The following is a 23,402-nucleotide window of genomic DNA, read 5'->3' as shown; positions in this document are numbered from 1 at the left end:
CCTCCTCTGTACAGTGCAAATTGACAGTTATATCATAGAAATTAAAAAAAAAAAAAAAAGTATCAGCATTCACTCCTTATAGCTCTTCCAGTTCATCCGCATCATAGTTTTTTCTTCGCAAAGTGAGGAACAATGCCAGTGTCATCCTGAGGCAGATGGCTGCCTTCTTCCTTCATTTTCAGGCTCTCTTCTGCAAGCTGGGATAGATATTTCTGCAATCACATCAAAAACAAAGCATTGTTACCAAAACTGAAAATATTCAACATGGGATGCTTTATGCCTTTTCAGAGCTCTTACACTCTCCCAGCATCTCAATAGGGAAGGAAGCACATACAAGCCCCATTGTGGTGAAAATTCAAGCCAGGAAATATAGCTGTGTCAGGCAAACTACCTGAACACACAGAGAGCCTCAGAAGTTCAGTGATTTACTCTGTGCCACAAGGGGAACTGGTGACAAAACCAGGAGGACCATGACTTCTCATCAGTCTGTGTAACTAGACCTCACCTTTTCTCCCTGCAAACTCTCTACTCCCATATGCTACAGGGCAGGAACTAACTCCACTGAGTCAACTGAATTATGCTAGTGTAAGACTGGTGTGTCAGAAAATAGATGAAGTTTCTGAGTCAAAATTTAAAGCATATATATTATATTTTCAACATGTTCAGTTCAGAGATATACCTTTTGAACAAGAACATTTGTTTTAAGAGAGTAATCAAACTCAGTAATAATTAACACAATTTAGCAGTCTGGCTAGAGTATTTACATTTATTGTGTTTCTCTAAGATAAAGCCTCTCGGTGTTTTAAGTACTCAATGTGATTTAAAAATACAGACAGGGCCAGAGAGGCTTTCAGCCTTCTGGCAGTGCTCTGAGTTGCCAGAGCTGCACATAAAATGGACGATGAACTGGTGTGGGTCTGAAAATGGTGCTCAAAGTATTTAGTTGAGGTCCACAGTCCTAGAAAGGGATGGAAAGAAGCTTCTTCAGCAGCCCCTAGTCTAGAGAGACACATGGTAAATTCCCACATAATAATGTAGCAGTGTTCTTATTAATGACTTACACATACACCACATGCAAGAATAATGACCTGCACATTATTATATTTTCTAGCTGATTATTCATTCTGATTTGTTTTGAAAAGACCATCTCACGTCACTGCAAAATTTTATCTACTTGCAGGATTCCCCCAGAGTACAGTTTACTCTTTGGCATCCATGGGGAAGAGGTGAAATGATTAATGGATATAAAAAATTATAGGGTGTGTTAGGACTGCCAGGTTGGCAATGAATGGGCAACCTTGTGACAAACTGACAAACTACACCTCTGTTACTCTGAATATAGAGATTTGGCTGTGGAAATTACCCAACTCTCAGTCTTGATCCCTGGGTACAAAATCCCATGTGGCAGAAAGCTCTAGGAAATGTTACACTAGTATACAGAGACACAGGGTCCATAAAGGCTGGGAGAAGTGATTGGTACACCATGAACTGTAATAAATCACTAATGGTTGTCATTGGATCAGATAACCCATGTATTTTTGTTTTTTAATGATTACCCATCAAAATAAGACTGAGGCTTATCCACCACCTTGAGCTCATACCAGCTATCATGAGTATCACAAACATCAGTTTTGAAGTTCACAGACCAGACATTCAGATTAATTTATAGCAAAATGACAGTCAAGGAAAAAACTTCTTTTCATTTAAATAGAGATTTTGATGAATACTGCATAAAGCCAGTGGAAAACAGGATAAAATGCTGTACCAAGTTGCCAAGGTAGCTTACACCAGATTAATCTGACAGCTTTTTGTGGTAGTGGTGGGAGGGAGGGCCAAATGATGGATTTTTTGGACATGGAAAATGCAGTGAATCTGTAAAAATACCAGCTGGGAAAATAATTTTTTTAAGCTGAAGAGAGTGGAAAATTACAAAAAGTCTGCAAGGCTGACAAAGAAACAGTTGAAATTTTTTCAGAGATTGCTGTTCTTCAAGGGGCACCTTACTCAGATGAAGTTGACTATTTTACTTCAAGACAAAATCCTCATCACCTAAGCAAGGCTTCTGGAAGAAAACTGGTAAAAAACCTGTTTAGTTTTGTGTTCAAATCCAAACACTGAATATATATTTTGGATGTGGTTCCAAGGAGATCATGTGAAAGATGCCAAGTAGCAAATAAACTATAAAATACTTTTAGCCATGAGAGCACTTGGGACAATGTTGTTGTCATTGAACAATGGTATTTGTCATGTAGGCAAGACAGCAGAAAGAGTCTGCAGCAGCAGTCCCGTAGCTTCACACACAGTAAAAGTTAGAGTCCATAGTTATTATGTTCGTGAATACACTCATTAAATTGCGTCATCATAGAAAACTGACATTTGTTGCAGAGTGCATAAATAAGCATTATTGCAACTAAAAGTGTTCTAGTAGTACAGAACAATTATTTAAAATGTGCTGAGTTTCCACTTGAGTGGGCAAGAGTTGGATGAGACATTTATTTCCTCCATTTAGTAAGATAAGAGGTACGGCTCGACAGAACAGTCTGTTTTCATTACCACATTTGACAGATTTAATTTTAACAGCTTTTGTGGTCTTTGTTCTTTTATCTCAAGTCAGTGTTAGATATCTACCACAGTGCTCATGGGAAATGTCTTAATGGTGAGAAAAATATTTTTTTTTCACACTGACTCAGTTTTAGTTGGACTTTTTTTTCTATTTCTTTAATTAAAAAGCTTAGAAAATGAAAAAAATCCCTCTTCTTCCCATGGGACCAGTTGCCAGGGCCTGAGACTGGAGTTACAGTCTCTGTCTTAGCATGAGTTTCTTTGGGACAGACTCGCATGGGACACACCGCCTGCACTAAGTGGTACAACTTTTGGTGAATCTCTCTGGATTTTCTTGTATGACGCAAAAAAGACATGCAATCTGGGCACCTGTTTTTCAAGCTTACACTTGGAGGATCCATTACTAGCAAGAATCACAGCTCTGCAGGCAGAGCCTTTGAAAGCCAAAGGCCTTTGCATGATTACAGCTACGTAACTTCAGGAAAGTCAAGAAGAAATTTCTCCCAGATAAATGATTTGACTCCAAGTGTCACTACAAGAGCCACTGCCTACTAGACAGCTAGTGAAAGTCAGCTATGACTTGAAGAGAAGTAGAGCTCCAGCATTTACTATGGGCAGAGGGGAGAAAGGAGCAGCCTTGCTCTTTCATGTCTTGCTAAGAGTAGGCAAATGCCAACAGTTGCTAACAGAAGTGTCTTCCTGCAGTGTACACAGCCTGCACACAGGCAGGGACTAGAGGAATGCGAAGCAAGGCTACCTCCTCTGAGGAGTCCCCAGCGCACGGCAGTTAATGCTTTTGCTGTCGTGACTGATACTATCAACTGTGCATCTGAAGAGTGATAGAGTCTTGTGACTGAACTGCAAGCACCTGTGCTCTCTGTGTGCTGTTATCAAGTGTTGATTTGCTTATGGTATATTCTTATGGAGACCATACAAGTAATTACATGCTTCTGCATATCCTTATAGAAGTTATTCAATAGTGGTATTATTCTGCCTGGCTGAACTGCCGTGCTGTTCTGTAGCACAGGGAGGTGATTTCAGCAGGTCACAGGAAATGCCTCGGAGACCCTGTGCGTCACAAAGTACTGCTTGCTGAAACACGCCGCAGAAATTCACATGAATGCAAAAATAAGTCTGGCAACATTATTAAACAAGTGGTATGTTTAATGCTCCTGAAATTAAGAAATAAAAAAGGCTGTCGCTGGGCCCACTCCCAGTGACAGAAACATCTCGTACTCTCAAGAACAGAGAATTAAAAGATCTGAGCTGCATGCTGTGCTCGTGACAAGGACCAAATATAGATGAAAAGGTAAAACTATCACCTGGCCCTATTTTATTTATGATCCAGAAGTTGATTTCAAGGATCTGGGAGTGAGAAATTAGTGTGCTAACATTTGCAACTACTGAAATGTTCTGCTTATCTAAATTTCACTTTATTTGAATTCTGTCCACTGAATAAAAAATAATTTTTGTAGCATCATCTATCTTACAGTCCACCCCATGTACTAGTTGTTAGCAAGTTTCAAGTGTGTTTTTACCTGAAGATTTTTGTAGTGAACAGTACTTCTGCAGTGACTTGTCTTTGCTGTTTCTTCATTTGTGTAGAAGAGTCCACAGAGCTTGCAGTAAAACCCAGTTCTAGGCACCACAAATTCCACACCTATTGAGAAATTCTGAATTACATTAAAATGTCAGTTCAAACCCTTCCCCTCCATAATAGACTCGTTTTGAAAGAAAAAAGCTGCTGTTTAGTTAAATGACATGAAGACTGGGTCCTGGATTCACTTCCCTGATTTCCCTAATTTTGCAACACTGAGCTGCAGGTTAAAATCCTGTGGCTTGCAAATACACCTTTCACTTCTCTCTTAGATATTATACATATTTTAAAATGTACCTTCTCGCGCATAATATTGACTAAAAACTTCCCTGTGTAACCTCAAGGGCTAGAATAGAAATAGTACTTATTAGCAGTAAATTCATGCTTAAGTCACACAGATTGCTCTTACTTCTTCCAGCTGTTTTACTCATGATCAGTGTTTACACACTAAAACCAATACTTTTGCTTATAGTGAAAGTATAATCAATACTTTCATGACAAAGACTTTTAAATTACTATTTTTCATATATATTTCATATACAGTCCTAGGGAATTTATTTCACCTCATCAGTGACATTAATCGCTCTCTTTTGCCATTCATCTGGAAAGAAATTAGCAATGATCTATAATCAAAAGCCCCTTTCTTTCAACAGCTACCCCTCTGTCCTATATCCTGTTCCTTAGCTCTCCTCACATCTGTTCTGAAAAATAAACATAGCAAGTAGCCTTAAAGTGACATCTTGTTGTAAACTCTAGGTATTGCAGTGGGTGGTGTTGCAGGCCGAGGGCAGCCTGGGCGTCCGAACCTACCCAGGGGAATGCTGAGTTCGGTGAAGACATCCTCTTGTTCCCAGGCTGGTGGAGAGTGCCTTCTTTTCGACTCCACCTCCGGATATTCCAGAGATCTCATTTCCAGGTACCTAGAATTTGCTTAACAAATGAATAAATGCAATGAATGCATTGAATGAAAAGCTTATTAGTTTAAAGAGACATTTGTAAACTCCTTGGGAACGCTATCTGGGTGGATCTATAAATAAAGTAAAATCTGGAAAAAATGTTTTTCCATTCAAATCAGAAACCTACTCAGTGCAGCTCCAACAGCTGTACTGCACTGTGCAGTCACCTCTAGTTCTCCCAGTAGATCACTTTTCTATTTCACTTTCATTGTGGGTTTTTTTTTCATATTTTTATCTCTAAGTAGATCTATAACATTAGACATGCCTCTGGCACAAGCACGGTCTGACTGCAGCTCCGTAACCCCGTACGGTATTGCAAGGCCAGTGATGGAGCTGGGCTAACACAGGGGCTGCTGAGAAGGCGGGGACAGCAGGACCTGCTGAGAGCAAATCTCCAAACTGCCTCAGGAGCTGCGTGGACAGAGCAAACCTTCCTCTTGTAGGACTTGTGCAGCACCATTGCCATCTTCCTCCTGGATCACTCTTCTCCCATCCTCAGCTTTCCAAGGAACAGTTTCTGCCTTATGGCTCTTGGCCACTTGAAGATTTTGGTTCCTGGCCAGTAGGAAGGGGATGGCTGACCAATGTTGATGGACACAGGCAGGAGACTCAAGGTGTGGAAAATAGTGAATTAATTTGCTGAGACAGATAGCCAGTGAAGAGAACAGAGGCCTTCCCTTCCCAACATGTGAATTGTTTTTATAAAAAAAAATAAAATTGTTATCACAGAGCAGTAGAATTACAGATAAACTGGTCTGATTCCTATTCTTCAGTTCTTACATCAAAGAACTAGCTCCCTTACCCTGACAAAATTTCTATACCATTGCAAATTTCATGTAGAGAAGGGATATATTTTCTCATAAAACAAATATGTATTTTTACCCAAACCAAACCCTTCCTGCCTTTCAAGTCTGTAGTTCAAAGATCTGCAATTTCTGGCTATGAGAATGATTTTTTTCTTCATTGTTTTAAATATGTGTATTACATGATTTAGAAGAAAATAATACAAAATCCTGACTGTTTGGCTTTCAAGTTAACTTTAAGCCCATCCCAGATTTCCAAATCTGCAGCAGAGATCCTGGAAAACCTGCAAGCGTCAGTTGGCTGTTCTTAAGACACACAGGGCCTTCGTGGTAACTTAAGTCCCACTGATTTCTGGGCTTCTGAGCTGGCAGCTGCATTTGCAGAGAGCCTGGAGCCATGCACTGCAGATCCCAGATATCAAGCTCATGGCAGAAACCTGGGAATCACAAGCTCCCCTGGAGCTTCCAGGCTCCCTGCTGGTAAACTGGAAGCTGAGATGCTGAAAACACCGAAGTAACTATGCTCTTGGGATACCCAACTCTTTCCTCAGTTGCCTGCCTGTGAAGCGGACAGCCCAGGGGAGCCATCCTTGCCATCCCCAGTCCCAGGGAGTTTGCATGGCAGCAAAGGCAAAGACATCTCCAAATATGCAAAGCCTGGCCAGGTGTCTTCAGGCCAAACAAGAAAGTATTGAAAACTGAGCGAGTTTCAAATCTGTCCTGGAGGAAAAACTTAGATCAAAATCAGACATTCATGTTAAATGTTCCAGCATTTTCTGGTGGAAAATTGCGCGCTCAAAAATCTTACAGCAACTTCCACAAACCCTTCTCCATCACACGGACTCCAGGAGCAACAAAAAAGAACATTCCTGGCCAACAGGGTCTATGTTGTTTTCCACTTCCTCTCATTATACACAGCCCATTTGCTCAAGTTTCATTTGAAAGTGTGATGAGGAACTGAACTCACTTTGACACTCAAGATCCCTTTTTTCCCAACAGCTAAAATATTAATAGGCAGCTATGATTACATTTATTGGCATTATCTCACAGCATGTCCTATTGGTTATATTAAAGGCAGCATGCGATAGATAACAGGAGATGACACGGCAAGTCTTGACAAAAGGCACATATTTGCATGAACAGGGACTGAGAAATAGCAACCTACAGATGATTTCCATCTTACTAACACTTCAGTACAGTGTGTAAGTATACCCACCTTGTCCAGGAGCCAGCCAGACATTACAGATACTTTTCTGTTGACCTTCAGAGACTGTCACTCATTTCATTGACAATTCAAAATAAATTTCACAGGGCACTGAAAGAGTTCAGCTAGACTCATGTGAACCTTGACATGACAATTATAGTAGCTTATGCCTTTCAGAAAGCTTGCAAGCTGCTTATCATATTTCCTTTACACTATTCAGCTAAGAGCCTCTAATGGTTTAGCTTGGCGAAAGGCACTGGGGTTCTTTTACTGAGCCGCTCCAAGGACAAGTCTTGATACTATTAGCAACATTTATTCTTGTTAGCAATAAATTTTAGTCTACTGTCAGCAAAAACATGCAAGACTGAAAAGAAAAAAAACCCAGTAGTTACCCTTGGCCTCTGGACACTCTTGGCTTCCATGTCGTGTTTCTTCACTAGCATTTTTAACAAGCATTTCCATAACTTCTGTGCTCTCAGCTCCTTGTGATCCCATCTGTTTGTAATCATCTATAAATGTATCAGGGAGCTGGAGAGTCTCTTCTTTCAGATGAACAGACGGTATATGGTGATCTTCAGGCTCTGAACGAGTGTCAGAGCTCTTATCAATTTTTCCTGCCTTCTGCTGGGATTCAGACTCCTTAGCAGATTGGTCTTCTTGCAATTCTTCTGGCTTCTGCTCAGGGTCTAGATTTAGGCTTGATGCTTCAGTTACAGCATCATCATTATCATCATCCTCCTCATCATCCTGACAGCCGCTAGAAGCTACACTGTCCTTTGCTGATCTGAAGTTTGTTTCTAAAGTTTTATGGGCAAATTTGTCTTCACTCCTGGTTAAGTGGCTGTGATCATTTTTCAGTTCTAACATGGTTGACATACAAGGACACATTTCTGAAGCAGCTTTATTTTTTTGATCAACGGGTACTATTTCTTCAAGCTCAGTTATATCAGGCTCCATGATTAAATCATCTTCTCCCACTTCATCTACTGTCACTAATTCCTCCATGTTAGCGGGATACCAGGTCTCACCTTCTATCTCACTTCCACTGTCCCAGTCTCGGTCCTGTCACAAAGATGTAAAACATTTGAGAGATCAGTGATTATAGATCATCATTGTTAAAAAGTGGGCTTTGAACATCAGTAACCAGGAAGAACTCTGGCCATGCCTACCCCCTCTTGCGTTCTAGTTTCAAATAACTTGCTGTTGTGATTTGAAACCTTATGCACAAGGACAAGCAATCCCTTTTAAATTATCACATAAATTTCACTTTGTGGAGACCCTGTAACTGTCTTGGGGATGATAGTCTCTCTAGTTTCCTGCTGCTTACTTTTCTGTAAGCAGTACAACAAGGCACAGTTTGTTATACTTAAGTATGCAACTGACTCCGCTATGTGATCTCCAGGGAAATGAACCTCTCCCCTTCCTCCACCTCCATCCCAGGGTGGACAGCAGTAGGCAGCACAACGAGAATATACTGAACCCCAGTCTAGCCATTGTGGATTTCATTTTGCTGGACTAAGTGCTTTAAACTCCTACAGTGGCTGACAAAACGTGGCTACCTTCTGTAGTCATTTCCTTCCACCAGCAAGAGCCCTCTGCCAGGGACTGTGTTGGCAGAGACTGGCCTAGACCTTGAGAAAAACCAGGTTTACAGTTATACTCCAAGGCTTATAATTTTAAATACCTTTTACATGCAGTTATAGACTTATAGGACTCAGACACTAATATTGGACTTCAGAAGTATTAGAACTATAAGATATATATATTACTTTTAAGACATACTTGCAGCTTAGATTTCAAGTCCCAGACTCATCGTGTGCACATAATCTATTAATAATCTGTATTCTCCTCCTGTTTGGCCATTCCCACACTTCCCCTCCTAGAATCCTAAAACAGTATGAAAACTCTGGGAGTTGACACTGTTCTTGCCAGGAGATCAGTTTTCTACAGCAACAGATATGAATAGCTTCCATATCTGACCATCAACCCATGACCCTACAGATATGAAGCTGGAGGAATTCCAAGGACATTGCTGTCCCTGACTGTGATGCTGCAGTAGGGGTGCTGTAAAGACATTATTTAATTAAAACCAGAAACAATCAGAAGAGGCTACTACCTACAGTCCATTTAAGGCCCATGTTCTGAAAAGTTTTCATCATTAGTCCCCTCCTTCTCTATTAAATGACCGCATCTCCTATTTTTGGGCACAGTTCACAACGTTACACAGTTCCTTAGGCATACGTTACTTACAGCTGCCAGTGCCAAGGGCTATGCATGTGAAGCAATGTACATGGGCAAAGAGCAACTAAAAAAAGAGTTCTGGAGACTTCAGGAAAAGCTATCCCTTAAAGCAGAGGTCAAGAGAAGGCAAGTTAATTTAGACAACACCCTTCTACAATCCCTTTACATGCCTTTCTGTGGGGGTTTAATATTTCAGTTGGGAGAATGTGCTACCAAACCTGGGTTTTCACTCATTTTGCTGTGGAAGCTGCACCAACAATGTGTCACCAACCTTCTCTTTTCTTGTGTTTTCCAGAATCTCTCCAGATTCTTTTCCTTGTTTATTAGCTGAAGGTGAGCTCTTCTCTGGAACTTGCTCCTCTTTTTCAAGCTAAAATAAATACAACATACACACGTATAGCAACACACAGTGGTGCTCTAGTATGTTTCTATTCTGGGTTTGGGGAAACAAAGTCACTCACAAGGTCACATTCTTTATTTCTAAAGTTTATGCAAGTCAACTAGGCTGTGGGAAAAGACCCAACAATTGGATTCCATTAGAAAAGCTGCATAAATAAGAATTAAGAAAAAGAAATTTAAACACAATTAGAGAGATGTAATTTATAACATAGAATTGGCTAGAAGACAGGTGGGGGAGAATGTGAATTCGTTGAAATTTCTATTCTCCACTCCTCTGTTCTCTACCCACATCTGTTATGTTGGCTCAGACATGGCAAGGATAGCAGCAGTGTTAAAACTCTGCAAAATACCTCAACTGTTTTGTTTATTGATGTAGAATCAGTCCAGAATGCAACTGCTTGCACAGTTCATACTTTTGGAAGAACAAAACCACAGTACTACCTGGAACTTGATAAAAGAGCGGCGAAGCAAAAGTGTGAGTTCAAGACATTCAAATCTATTTCTTCTTTTTAAAATAAATTATTAGCAGTAGTGCCTAGAGAGGTGTGCCTTTAACAAAGCCACTTTAACATAACTTGAAAAACATGCAGAGGAGTGTGTAACACTGGTGATTTAGGATGCTGTCTGACATTTCTCTCTGACATCTCCTCCCAAGGAACCATCCATCACAGTGAAATACCAGCCAAAGGAGAAAGATGACAAAAGGTGGTACAGACACACATATCTATGGCATGAGGTAGTGCTGCCGCCTGTTACAGAGGCTAGCTGAGTTACAAGATCTAGAGATTTCCACCAGCCTTGCCCCCACATAAGAACAAACACAAGGTCAACTAAAACCAACCAAAGATGGCCCTGGCAGCCCAAAGTCACAAGCTTGAGATGTACCCCAGGTCAGCAAAGCAGCTCTGCAGCCTCCTGTGCCAGCATCCCTGGGGGCGGATATCGGCAGCATATCACCAGAGGGGGACTGGGGGAGGCAAGGTGGCCAAAAGCCAGTAACAAGATCCCCACAGGGTGGGGATGTGAGCATGGGCTGTACTGGGACTGAGCAAGTGAGGCATCTTGATCTGTTCCCTCTCCAGTTTTTCCCAGTGAAGAGTCAAACCCACGCATGCTGCCACTTTACTGACTGGCAGTATTTCTCCAGAGATCCCATAATTGTAGAGGTGAGCTGATTCAGTGGTTCTACCATGGGAAAAGATTCCTGCTAGCACAATAAACAGACTGGTGTGGATTATGCCTGCCACAGCTGATGGTGGGGATGTATGATTCATAGAAACTGATTGCTCTGTTGAGTTGACCAAAAAGAAAATGTTCCTTATTAAAAGTTAATTTCCCATTTTATCAGTATAACAACCAGTTCCCTGTACTGTCCTATAAATACTGTGCATCCCTGTAAAATACCACTTAATTCCTAGATAACGCAATGCACATCACAGGCAGCAGAAGGAGGTGATGGATGCACAGAGAGCAGCTATGGGGTATTTTGCACAGACTTAGAAGAGAGAGCAGCAGGGCGATTGCCCCTGCACACCCAACCTGCATGCAACAGCAGATTGTCACGTGGTTTTGTTTTCAGTTGTCTGTCCCCTTCCCCTCACTGGTTACGCACAGGCTCTGTGCTTGACACAGAAAGACAAGGTCCATGTACCCAGCACCGCAATGGTGTAATAAATCTGCATGATGTGGGCAAAGACATGGACAAGATCTCTTCTAGGACTATATTCCCTGATTTTATCATGGCAAAACATTGTGTGTCAGCAGCACCACACCCACAACAACTGAAGTATTTCAGAAAATATATTACTTCAGCATTTACCTTCTTCTTAAATACAGTTTGAGATCTCTATTTACCTCATTCTCAGGAGGTTTGGTTTCCTTCACATCACTGCCTTCAGCAGCAGCATCTTCCTCTTGGTCTTTTTCAACTTTCTTTACCTTATTCTTATCACTTTGTTTTTGCCTGGGGCCCTCAGATGCTTTGCTGTGCTTCTGTTCAGCCACCTCGTCCCTGGCAGTGTCCTCGCTGTAAGAATGCCTGCGTTCCCTTGACTTGGCCTCTTCCTTTCGCTTGGATCTCCCAGGTAAATCCTGAAGCTGCCTCTGAAACTTGTCGGATTTTGACTTAGAGGTTTTTCGGTAATAGTCATCTTCCCTGCTCTTGTAGCCTGATGAAGGGTGAAGAGAGCCAGGGGAACCACTCCTTAAATATTTTTCTCTGTGCACTCTGCCTCCTTCAATCCGTTCATCCAAATCAAACTTGTCCAGCTGTCGGGAATAATGTTTCCTTTCATGCACCCACGTGTCAGTCCTGTCCCTCTTCTCATCCCCATTCTCTCGCCATTCTCTGCTGTCTCTTTCCTCTTCCCGTCGAGAATACGGAGACTGATCCCACGACTCTCTCCCATTTCCCCAGTCGCTCCTGCCGGTCCCCATCGGGCTGTGGGGTGAACTGCAGGAAGTGAAGCTGGGAGTGTGGGATCGGGGAGACAGAGAGCGGCTTATGGGGCTGCGAGAGCGGGGCCTCTCCGTGCCATACCTGCATCAGAAAAGGAAGCTGTAACTGGCTGACCCGCTGTGGCCTAACAAGCTCTTGTACACTGGAAACACGTGGGGACTGCCCTGGTGCCTGCGAACCTGAGACCCCAGGCCTTTCACAGACATGCCCTGCACAGCTGCAAACACAGTGAAGAGAAGGCAGTGTCATATCCACAGAGCTTAACTCAATCCCCACAGATCTATCAAGAATATATTCATTCATTCTTAAAAGCGTCTCACAGGCATTTAGCATTAAAAGCTTATAATATGTTAATACCTTTACAAAGACCCTAATGTCTGTACCCTTAATACTCACTCATCTGGGGCATCTCTAAGACAAAATTTTGTGACAAAGGCCACCTGTTTAAAAGAGATGCTTAAGGACTGTGATTCCTATCCATTTTTACTGTAAAGTCCAGAAGCCAGAGAAATACCCAAATACATCTTAATCTGAAATGGCTCCTTCCCTCCAGGTCTCACAGTACTTTCAGCCTTTATACTTTTTACTCAAGGGGGAGGAGAGAGGAATGGGTTCATTGGGTGATCTTCACGTGCCAGGTGTATTTTCTAGCAGGAAAGAGTTCATTTATTTTTATAACGTGCAGTTTCCATCTGATCTCATTATATAGGCCCTGCACCTGCTATGGTACCCACTTATATTTTGACAGTGTTTTGAAGTGAAACCCAAATTAAGAAAAAAAAGAAAAAGAGAGAGACACAAGAAGGAAGCACACAGATAATGCTTTTTCTACCTGGAGGTTTACAGACTTATCCAGGCCCCAGTTCCAAACTATGGAGAAACCTTACCTGTCCACTTCACGCAGCAGGTCCCTCTCCCTCTGCGAATGGATGTCCTGGATGATAGCAGCCACGTTCTTACCTGGTTTCTAAATAAGACAAAGACACTGTTTAGCGTGCTGCAATACTCTCCGACCTAATAGAGGTGATTTGTCCTTCAAGAAACAGCATCCATGCATCATTTAATTATACTACTACTGAGAAATATTTGGTTTCAGTGTTGTGGTTACAGTCTTTTCTGCAGCTGGTATCTTAATAACACGATCAAAGCAGTAAAATGATACAAATGGAAAACTTGCTCCATTACGTTATGGCACCGTCTCCTCATACTTGGCTGCTGTAACAGGCTTTCAAAACTTTCCTGTCCTTCCCTGATACACATTCACTACAGAGTATTTTCTAGGAACTGGATGCAAAAGGAAACAAATGAGACAATTTTTCTAATATATTAATTAAATGTGTATAGCAGCCTATCTCTAACCCCTAGGAATGAACTGCCTTCTCTTCATCTCAGAGTTTAGCTCATTCTGGAGTATAGCTCTACAAGACTATGTTTAGACACAAGAGCTTCAGAAAAGCTAAGTGCATGAAAGATGTGTACAGGAAGTGTTGATTACTTGAGATTCAGGATCATTTACAAAGGATGCACTACTCCAAACTGGTGTTCATGCAATTCATCAAACACTTGAAGCATGCAAACTGAGCAACATAATCACGCAGGAAGTCAGAGCAGTTTGTAGTAGTAAATAGCTCATGCATATTCCCTCTTCCATGTTACACTTTTGTTTGTTTTTAACAAAGAGAAAGGGCTTTTGCTTGTGCAGAGAAAAATACTTCCATGACTTAAAAAACTGCTATTGGAAAAGCTGAAGATCTTCCTGAAATCTAGGTGAACACTCACACTCTTCTGGGTAATTTCTGTTCTGCCTCTATGTTAAGATGCACAGCCCCTGCCACCTTACATCTGAACCCCTCACTGTACCACACTAAGAAAGACTGCCCTGGTTTATGGACTTTTGGCACCTCCTTTAAGTCTCCTTAAACTATTATACACTTACAGGAGAGAAAGAGACTTTTCCAAAGGTCAAACCAAACCACCTGAGTTAATTGTTATTCCTCAAGGTTCATAAAAGGCCCCTTAACCTCTTAACTTGGAATGTTACAGAGTTATTTTATAAAATAACTTTGTGCTGTGTTAGATAATATAATACGAAGCTTTTTAGCTGTGCATTGCCAGTTCCAGTCCAAGTCTCCATGAAAAAAAATACTCTCTTAGCATTACACATGACAGTACATAAGCTTCCATAAATATGTTCACAAGAGCACTGATTTTGGGACGTTACTTAGGTGTCCGTGTTAGAAGTGTCACACACTCTGCAGAAAGTCCAAAGACTTTTGCTCTATTCTCAATGTAAAAAAACAAAAAATATTGCTTTTTAATTTAGGTCATTCACAAGAAAGAAAAAAAAATAAATCAGTATGATGTTTAGTCCTGCTTGGGTTAGTCCTTCACTGATTGGTATAGAGACTGTATTATCGCTCAAGCATGTAAGCTTTGAAAGGCACTGCTTTATGCTTAATGCCTGACTAAAAGGATAGGACCATCTTATTTTTGCTGACATGTTGTATCTTACACCTGGCTGTGTTTTAGACCTTTGTTAGACTAAGCAATGTGGGGAGCCCGCTCAGAAGGAAGGTCAGAAGGGATTTTTGAAATAATGGTATGAGAGGACCAGAGAAAATGGGATCTCTTCTGAGAGTTAAAATTTAGAACAAGAGCAAGCAACTAAGTATAAAAGATCATTAATATATATTCATTAATTTATCTTTCTTGATTTCTTTCTCCGTAATATTAAAGCATTAATTAGAAATCAGTAATCAGCAAAGATTTTTAGATGTATTCTCCAGGACATGTAATGGAAACTCAGGAAATCTGACCAGGAATCTTACCTTCAGCTGCAATTCCTTGTATCTCTTAGACATCCTAATAAGTAACTTGTCATCATTTATCATAGCAGGCTTTTCTTTGTAGTATTGCACCATGGCTTGCGCTGCTTCACTGTAAGCCATTTCCAGAAAGGCCTAGCACAAATGGAGAGAGCTTTAAAATCTACAACATAATTAAAAAGTATAAGAAAGGAAAGGCAGCACAATAATTTTAGTTTGGATTCTTCTCTTGCAAAATGTCTCGGTAGTACAGAACTGTGTAGCTTTCCAGCCTTGGAGCTGAAACAGTAACTCAGACCACTGCTCAGCCTCCTTTTAACTGCAACTAATGGTTTTAACCCAGCTATTGAAGCTGGTATGCAACTACAGAAGCCAGCTTAGTTAAAAACTAAATTACTGGAATCTAATCTTTCTCAATATATGAAAACATCACCATTCCCTCACTTCCTCAGTGGTGCTTCTATACCATGGTCAGCTGCTGACAGGATGCAGAACTGCAACGCTACAGCATTCACTGCTCCTGAGATTGTCAGCTGTGTCTTGCAGAATTGCAAAGGATCCAGATAAAAGCAGAACATCAGAGCATAAACAGCCAGAACAAAGCAAAAAAAAAAAAAAAAAAAAAAGAAAAAAAGAGTTTAAAAAACCTGAACAACGTTAACTAGCATTTTTATTTACACAAAAATTGCATTGGATGTGACTGCAGTTTAACTGGCCAAGGAATATACTCACAGCTGTGTAATGACTGCATTTTGAAACATTACAATCTCAAACATTGCCCACTGGTGTGGATTCTACATTCATCTGTACTGTCTGCTGCAGGTACGTGAAAGAAGATTTTCTAATCTTCTCAACCTGCGGCCACTGATGAACTTGAGCTGCTTAAGTTAGACTTAAGCTACCTTGAAGAACGAGCTCTACTACCATCTGGTGCAGATTAAAAGGGAGAGAGTGAGGCATCAGTGCCGCCTATAAGGGCACAGCCATCCTTTAGCATGTATGCCAGTTCACCCAGTGCAGCCATGGCTGGGTGCTCTGCCACCAGCCTGTGACTGTCATTACACCATTGTGGGACCTGCCTCTGCTGTAACAACAGTTCAGCAAACGCTGTAGGACAGCTGAACCAGAGTGCAAGTCATTCTTCAATGCCCAGTTCAGCTCTATGAGTATGGGTAAGAAAGCAGTATAAACCTCCCAAACAGAACAACGGAAGTCTGAAAGTAACTCTAACAAATGGCTGAGAGAAGAAGGCCAAGTTATTAACTTTTTTTTTTTTTAAAAGTACAGTTTTTCAGCACTACTTCATTAAGATTTCTGAGGTTTTTTAACAAGAACTATGAAGCAGTGGTCATGTTTATGCCATCATCTCATTCTGTGAACACCATTTTTTTTTACTTTAAGAGCAGGCTTCATATATTTAAGTTTCTATTACAAAAAAAAAAAAAAAAAAAAGAGATTCTCCCCAAAGATTCTGTCTTTATGTTAATATGTCTTTATGCCAAAAGATGTCAATACTGGTGTCAATACCCAAATGCACAGTACCTGATTAGTGGATTTCATGAGGATATAGTTGGTAACCTTCCCAAATGGGAGGCCCAGGTTAATGACGTCATTCTCTGTGCAGCTTCCCTCGGGGAGGTTGCAGATGTGAACAACTCGACCCAATGTAGATTTCCTCTGGGGAAACTGGGGAAAAAAACAACTCAAAACCATGTTTTTATCTTAGATATTCTTTCCACTAGATAAGACCTTTGTTTCTGCAAAAAAATAAATGTTCTGTTCTGCATACCTGTTATTAAGGACAAATATCCTTCTTTAAAACCTTGTTTTTAACATCCTGGTTTAAAAATAGAAATGGGAAGGGAAACATTTAACTGCAGTGCAGCTTGCAATGCAGTCTCCATCCCTGGACATTACAAAGTCCACAGAGGACTTCTAGAAGAGAAGATGCTCTTGTTCAAACAGCATTAACAATATTGCTGCAAAAGCCAACTTGCCACTTCAAACCTTATGGATTCCAGGGCTCCAGCTCCCTGGCATGAGGGCTGGGCTGCCACGGGCACAGGCCACTGTACTGTACCTAGCACCAGCGAGAGTTCAGAGGCTCCCCAGTGTTTGGAGGTGGAGGGATTAATTAATTTTGCCATGGGGAGGTCTCAGCCCCCCTTGATGAGTTCCCTGTGGGGCTGGTACCCAGCTGGTATGCCAGCAAAATCCCTGCAGCTCCTCTGCCAAGTCAGGCAGTATTCCCCAGTCCTTCTGTGTCTGTCTGTCCCACTGGAGGCTCTGTGCCTTCCCCGCACATGAAGGCACCATGCACTAATGCTGAGTCCTGGGGGCATAGTGACCACTGGACAAACAGAGAGGCAGAGCTTCCAAACTGGGCTGGCACAGGCCACCCATGCAGTAATTGCTCCCCAAGGGTGGAAGTCAATTTTGGAGTTTTGGGGCAGTTTGCAAAGAGCTGCCTGTCTCCCTGACATGGAAAGCAGGCTCTACACTCCTTGTGCAAAGAGGCATCAGGGTATACTCAGAGAGGAACATAATTTACCTCAGCTAATGATGCGCAAAACATCGCTTACACAGGATTAAGTCTTCTCAGACTACTTCCCTGTTTATGACGTCTGCTGTTAGGATTTTACTGAAGAAGTAACTCTACCTTCAGTTAAAATCGTGCCATTCAAGGGAAGATGCAAATCATGCAATCTTGTGGGATCAAGTTCGCCAGAGCCATCACAAATGTTTGGCTTGTCAGCAAGTTCACAAGTTACAGAGCTAATGTTATCTTATTTACACCTCCATCCCATTACCTTCCCTCCAGGCTTCGTCACTTAATCATTTGTGTATTTTTGCTGCAGCAAGACCCTGTATTATACAGTGGTCTGCTATTTAGCTTGCATCTTACAGAGCCTGCCCAGGTGCATAAGGTAAGGAAGTGCCGAAGTCCAGAAGTAAGATATTTTCTCTAGCAGAAAAATAACACAGACCTGATCCTGAAAAAAGATGAAGCAACTCAACTCCACTTGAATAGAAAAGAAAGTGATGGCTGCATGCATTTGGCAAGGCAGCATGTAGCGCACAACAGAAGAATACAACTACAGCTAGCAGGGGAAAAGGAAACTTTCCCAAGAGCAAATGCTGTCTTAATGTAGGAACATCCCAGGTCACCTAGCACCTTTTGTTTGTTTTGTTATATCTGTTAACAGATGATGTGTTAAAGAGTCTACGGGACTAGTAAGACGGCTGTTTCCTATGTAGGCTCCAGAGCCTGTGTTCGGACATGTGCTCAGTAGTACATTAAATCAAATGACTGTAAGACGTTACCACCTCCCCACAACTGGCAATGGCTTAAATTAAAATGCTGTGCCATAAATCTGCTGTAAATCATGATTAAGAAGTGGTCATATACTCAAACCAGAAGTTGATGGGCTGTACCAAGCAATAATCTTGTCAGCTGATTGAAGTTAAATTGGATCCATTCATTAAACAGAGCTGTAAATCACAGCCAGAAAAGGAATATACACATTCTGTATCCACAGTCAGGAAGTTAGAGGAGCTGTTGTGTGTCAAGTGTTGAATGTAATTTTCAATAAGATTCTAAGTTAATTTTCTTTGCAGTCTATTTCTACAGAGGTTTACCAATACAGTTGCACAACTACTACAAAAATAATTTCATGCATAGCCGTGAAATACACCTCATACCACTTGCCATATTATTTCACCAAACCATTTTTGTTATTTTTTATTACAGCTTTTATTTTTCTTTTTTTTGTTTCTTGCTTCTCAAGTTTTTTAATCCCTTTCTTGAAATTCACATGAATTTTTTCTAAAGATAATAAGAAACTGACAATCTCATCCCTCCAGTGCTAATGGCTCTCCGTGCCCGAGTGAAGACTCATTTGCCTTTTGAAGAGGGACAGAGTTATTTGCAGATGGATAGCACAGAGCAAGCTCTTCCAGAAATCTGAACACTTTGTTTATGATTACATGGAGGGTCAAGTATAATCTCACACTGCTCAGTTAAATGGCAGCAGCTTAGTTGAAAGTGAATACTACCGTGCAAAAGTGTAATATATTATAAGCCACCTGGGTTGCGGGGTGAATGACAACTGGCAAACTCAATCGTAACACCTCTAATATAGCTTCCTGTCCACCTGACAAGCTTCTGAAGAAAAAAGAGGATTTACAGTGCCCAGGAAAATCAAAGTTATTGTTGTTTTATCTCTCATAGTACTGCAGGTCACTCAGGAGAGTTTCTGCAGGCAGCTTAAATGATAAATAGTGACAGATTCTAAGGAGAAACGATACTGGTATTAGCAGGAATTTCATTTGTTGCAAGGTTGACAGACATGATGAAAAGGAACATTCCTCTGCACCCGCTGCTACTCCACCTCTGACCTTGGAGGCAGCCGTCATGAGCAGCTCACCTCTTTGCTCCCCTGCACACACAGTGTGTTAGGCAGAAGATAAAACCCCTTCAAATAACCTCTTGCATAGCAAAACCACAGTAGAAAATTGTCTGGATTTAACAAATCTGGGTGACGTTTCTGTAAGCAACGCCTGATGCAGACTGGAGTGGCAAGGGGACACAACTCAGCTTGGCTTTCCAGAGTGTCTGAGACCACATCAGGATACATACACAAAAGCTAACAAGGTGAAAACTTGAACCCCTGGATTACTGCTGCTATTTCATGAATGCCCTAACATGAGTCCTTGATGTCTCTAACTTTAATCATAGCTTTCTGATATATGTTGAGCTTCATTTTAACCCTAACAACTTTACATTACATATAGAATTTGCTTTTATTTGCCTTTTTTTCTTGTTTTGTGTTTTGGTGGTTTTTTCTCCTTTTAAAATCTTTCCATTTTGTCAGTGTAAGAAACACTTTTAATTTTATCTTTTTTCTGGCATTTTTTGATTATTGGGCTAGGAATTCAAGTGTGGATTAGAGCAGTGTAACTGGGGACCTGTGTTGAATGCTGGGGGCCTAATAAACCTAAACTGTGGAAGGCTGCACACCAAAACAAATTTGCTGAAAGGTTAACAGTGGCAGAAGATGACATAAATAGTACACTAAAATAAACAAACACAAATTTAGTCCAGTATAATGAATTGATATGGGACCCCCAGGTGAGTAACAGTGAAGCTGCAGCCACTATCTTTGCCACCTGAGAGAAGAGGCTACCTGACAGAAGGAGCCCAGCATGGGAGAGGCAGAGAGCAATTGCTACAAATAAATAGCTGGAGAGATAGCAGGCTGTTTGCTGGGATCAATACTCAGAGTAAGTAAAAACTAATCCAAATCTTCATTCCAAATGGAAGCTGACCTTCCTGGGTCGAAAAGACTCAGAAAATGGGGGGAAAAAATCAATAGGATACACACAGAACAATTTACCCCACTCCCCAAACCTCTCTAACATGCAAACAACTTTAAGCACTGGAAAAACCAAAACAAACCAAACAAACAAAACCCCTCCAGTCAAGTTCTGATTTGGCCAAAATTGAAAGCATAAAAGAGCTGCAGAGAAGTTGAAATAACAGACTGAATATTCAGATTATTGTCTAAAGCCCTCACAGTTTTAATTCCAGTAAGTAGAAGTGGCTTTTACAAGAATCTCAACACAGAGATCAATTTGCTTAGGTACTCACTCTTACCCCTGATGGAGGAGAAGAAAATGTAGGACCTGGCTGGCCAAAGGATCTTGCTGACGTAGTGATAAAAGATGAGCCGACATTTGGTGGATAATCTAAATAATGGATTACACACATTTCATGAAAATCTTGACTCATATTAATTGCATTAGTGTGCTCAGTAAGCAATGCTCCATTTACATAATAATTAATTTCATAGTCTCTACACCAAATCATACACTGTTTCGTTGTACTGTGAAAACAAGTTATTGTTTGAAAGAAAAATAAATTCATACTTTGGAAGCCACAGTATCGGCCTTTCTATGCATGACCTCTAAAAAGTTTTCCTTGGAAACTTGTATCACATTTCATTTAAAATAGCCACTTTACCCCAGAGACTGACTTCCCTTTCAATTAAAAAAAGTGTTTTCAACTATTGCACATACAACAATTCACCTTCGATACTAGATGGATTGAAAACTGCTGCATTATTTGGTGATAAATGCAATGTTCCATCTGCTGAACTTAACACACACCGGAGACCAGTGCTGGAAAAGAAGGAAAAGAACTTTAGAAGCATGCATAATGTGCCATAAATATTAAAGCATAATTATTGGACAGTAAATTCCCAGTGTAAAGCTGCTGAAGTAAGGGATGCTCCGTTAGAAATTCAGGTGGAAGAGTGTCTCTAAAATAATACTTACTTATCTGAAAAAGCCATACATTTTTGGATGTGAAGACTTCCCTTAATGTGCTGATCCCAGTCCTATGTTGAAACAAAGAGATGATGAGCACAGGAAAAATCCTGAGACAAATTTACAAGAGATTGCTTCTCTATTCAGTTTACTTTATTCTAAAAACAATATTGAGATGCTGAAGATCAAACTGTGGAGCAAAGTGCACCTTCATGCAATGCATTTAGTGATTCGTTACTTGTAGGTTAAATTATCAGTTACTTTACAAAAGGAGAGCTTCTCTGTATTAATTTTTAAATCCAGTATATTTCTGTTAATTCAGTTACTTTATTCTAGCTGAAGAGCTCATCCTGCAAGGCACTGAGTACCCTCAACTCTTGCAATTTTTGTAACAAAGGTGCTCAGCATACAGGCTGCCAGGACAGCACTTACTTACTTAAATAGATCTGCAAAATTTGTCAAAGTACATGTAGCTATTTACACTTCAATTATGTAAATGAGGCAGTGTATTAAACACCAACAAACAGATCAACTGAAACTCACCGTAATGACATTTTCCCTACCCTTTTAAAATGTTTAATGAAAAAAATAAATGCTCAGCATGCCCTAGACAGGGGCTCCTTTTAGACCAGTCCTATAGCTGCAGTAACCACAGCAAACCTTTTTGCAAGCAGCTGCTCAAAGAGTAAAAGGAAACATGAAAATATATTAAAATATCTCAAATCCCCAGAGTGTGTAAGCATCAGGTACTATTTCATTTGCTGGCCATCTTTCTTCCTATATACATGTTGTCATGTTTTTGTCAGGCTACCATCAACATGAAAACAGATGCCTCTGCAGCTAGGTGCCGCTCCTGCGATCCAATGGAAAAGGCCATGAGGACTTGTTGAGCCAGGCTCAGCAGGAGGCCAGAACAGTACCAGCCAGTGCCCAGGTACAGCTGTGGGGCTCAGAAGCTTCTCCAGACCTGACCTATATAACATGATCCAGCACACAGGCTGTCTGAGCAACTGGGAAGCTGAGTCTTGAGGGTGAGGTGAATTTGGAGCTCCCTTGGCAGTATGAGCAGAGAAGTGGGTGTGTGGTCTGCACTACACACGATGAGCAGCTTCTTGCTTCCAGGCCAAAGTCACTGGGGACCCCAAATACTAAATTTTCCTTAGAGCTACTAGAAGGAGGAAGAGATCCCAACAGAGGAATTATTAAAACCATTTAAACAAAACGTGCTATTTTGTTTAAGCAAGCTGCTTCCACAAGGCTGTTAGGGGGAAGGCTTTGGGATCAGAAACACAAAGAGAACAGGAGAGGCAGATGAAACTGCAGATGTGCACTTGAGAAGCGGGGGACTGGCTTCAAGCTCCTCCTCCCCTCGCTTTGGGCCCATGAGATGAGCTGTGACCCCAGCCTGGACCTCACGTTTCTCACGCCAGTGCCGTAATCTCACTGCCTTTCACAGCAAGCTGTGAAACCAAACCAGATCTTGAATCCCCAGCAATTGCCATGAAACAGATGTACAACACCCTCAGCGAAACTATGGCCCTTTGTTTCTGCTTCTCTCAGGGCACCTCTGCGACGGCGATGGATGCCAGGGGGTGGAAGGAGCTGGCGGCCAGATCAGTCACCAGGCAGCCTGTTCAAGGGTCTGAACCGTGCCCCGGCGGCATCTGAAAACCACTCACCTTCAGATCGAAAATCTTCTTGTCGCACAGGGCGCAGACGTGGGGGAAGTGGAGGGGGGCCGTGCCGCGGAGGTCGCCCAGCTGGTGCGGAGGCAGGGAGCGGGTGGGGCGCCAGCCCTCCGCTCCTCCTTCTGCCTCATGCGCGGGCTGCCGAAGCTCTGCTTGCTGTGGTTGAGGCGGCCGAAGGCAGGGGGGGCTGCCACGCTGAACTTTGTGTCAGGTGTCGGCTCTTCGGGGTTGTAGAGCTCGTTTCTTATTTCATACTGCTGCTGACTCGCTGACGGCCACAGGCTGTCGCCGGGCATGAGGTCAGGCTTGTTTTGGCTGGAGAAATTAGGGATATTTTCCCAC

The 23,402-nt window shown here is 41.6% G+C and overlaps 1 protein-coding gene across 1 annotated transcript; it reads right to left on the bottom strand.

Annotated features, from left to right (window-relative positions):
• Positions 1-101: 101 nt before the first annotated feature.
• Positions 102-23,395, bottom strand: RBM20 (RNA binding motif protein 20; the record flags this gene model as incomplete). Its single annotated transcript, XM_010084206.1, is given in 14 exon segments — positions 102-212; positions 4,101-4,222; positions 4,970-5,089; positions 7,515-8,184; positions 9,635-9,733; positions 11,617-12,301; positions 13,108-13,187; positions 15,049-15,180; positions 16,588-16,731; positions 20,702-20,793; positions 21,134-21,225; positions 21,382-21,443; positions 23,052-23,161; positions 23,164-23,395. Coding segments are annotated over 14 exon segments (2,751 nt in total), but the record flags the coding sequence as incomplete, so codon positions are not given.
• Between the last annotated feature and the right edge of the window lie 7 nt (positions 23,396-23,402).

The sequence above is a fragment of the Pterocles gutturalis genome, unplaced genomic scaffold, assembly GCF_000699245.1.
Source record: "Pterocles gutturalis isolate BGI_N339 unplaced genomic scaffold, ASM69924v1 scaffold33425, whole genome shotgun sequence".
Classification (NCBI taxonomy): Eukaryota; Metazoa; Chordata; class Aves; order Pterocliformes; family Pteroclidae; genus Pterocles; species Pterocles gutturalis.
The sequence above is the reverse complement of the archived record's forward strand: the minus strand, read 5'-3'. Positions and strand labels throughout refer to the sequence as shown.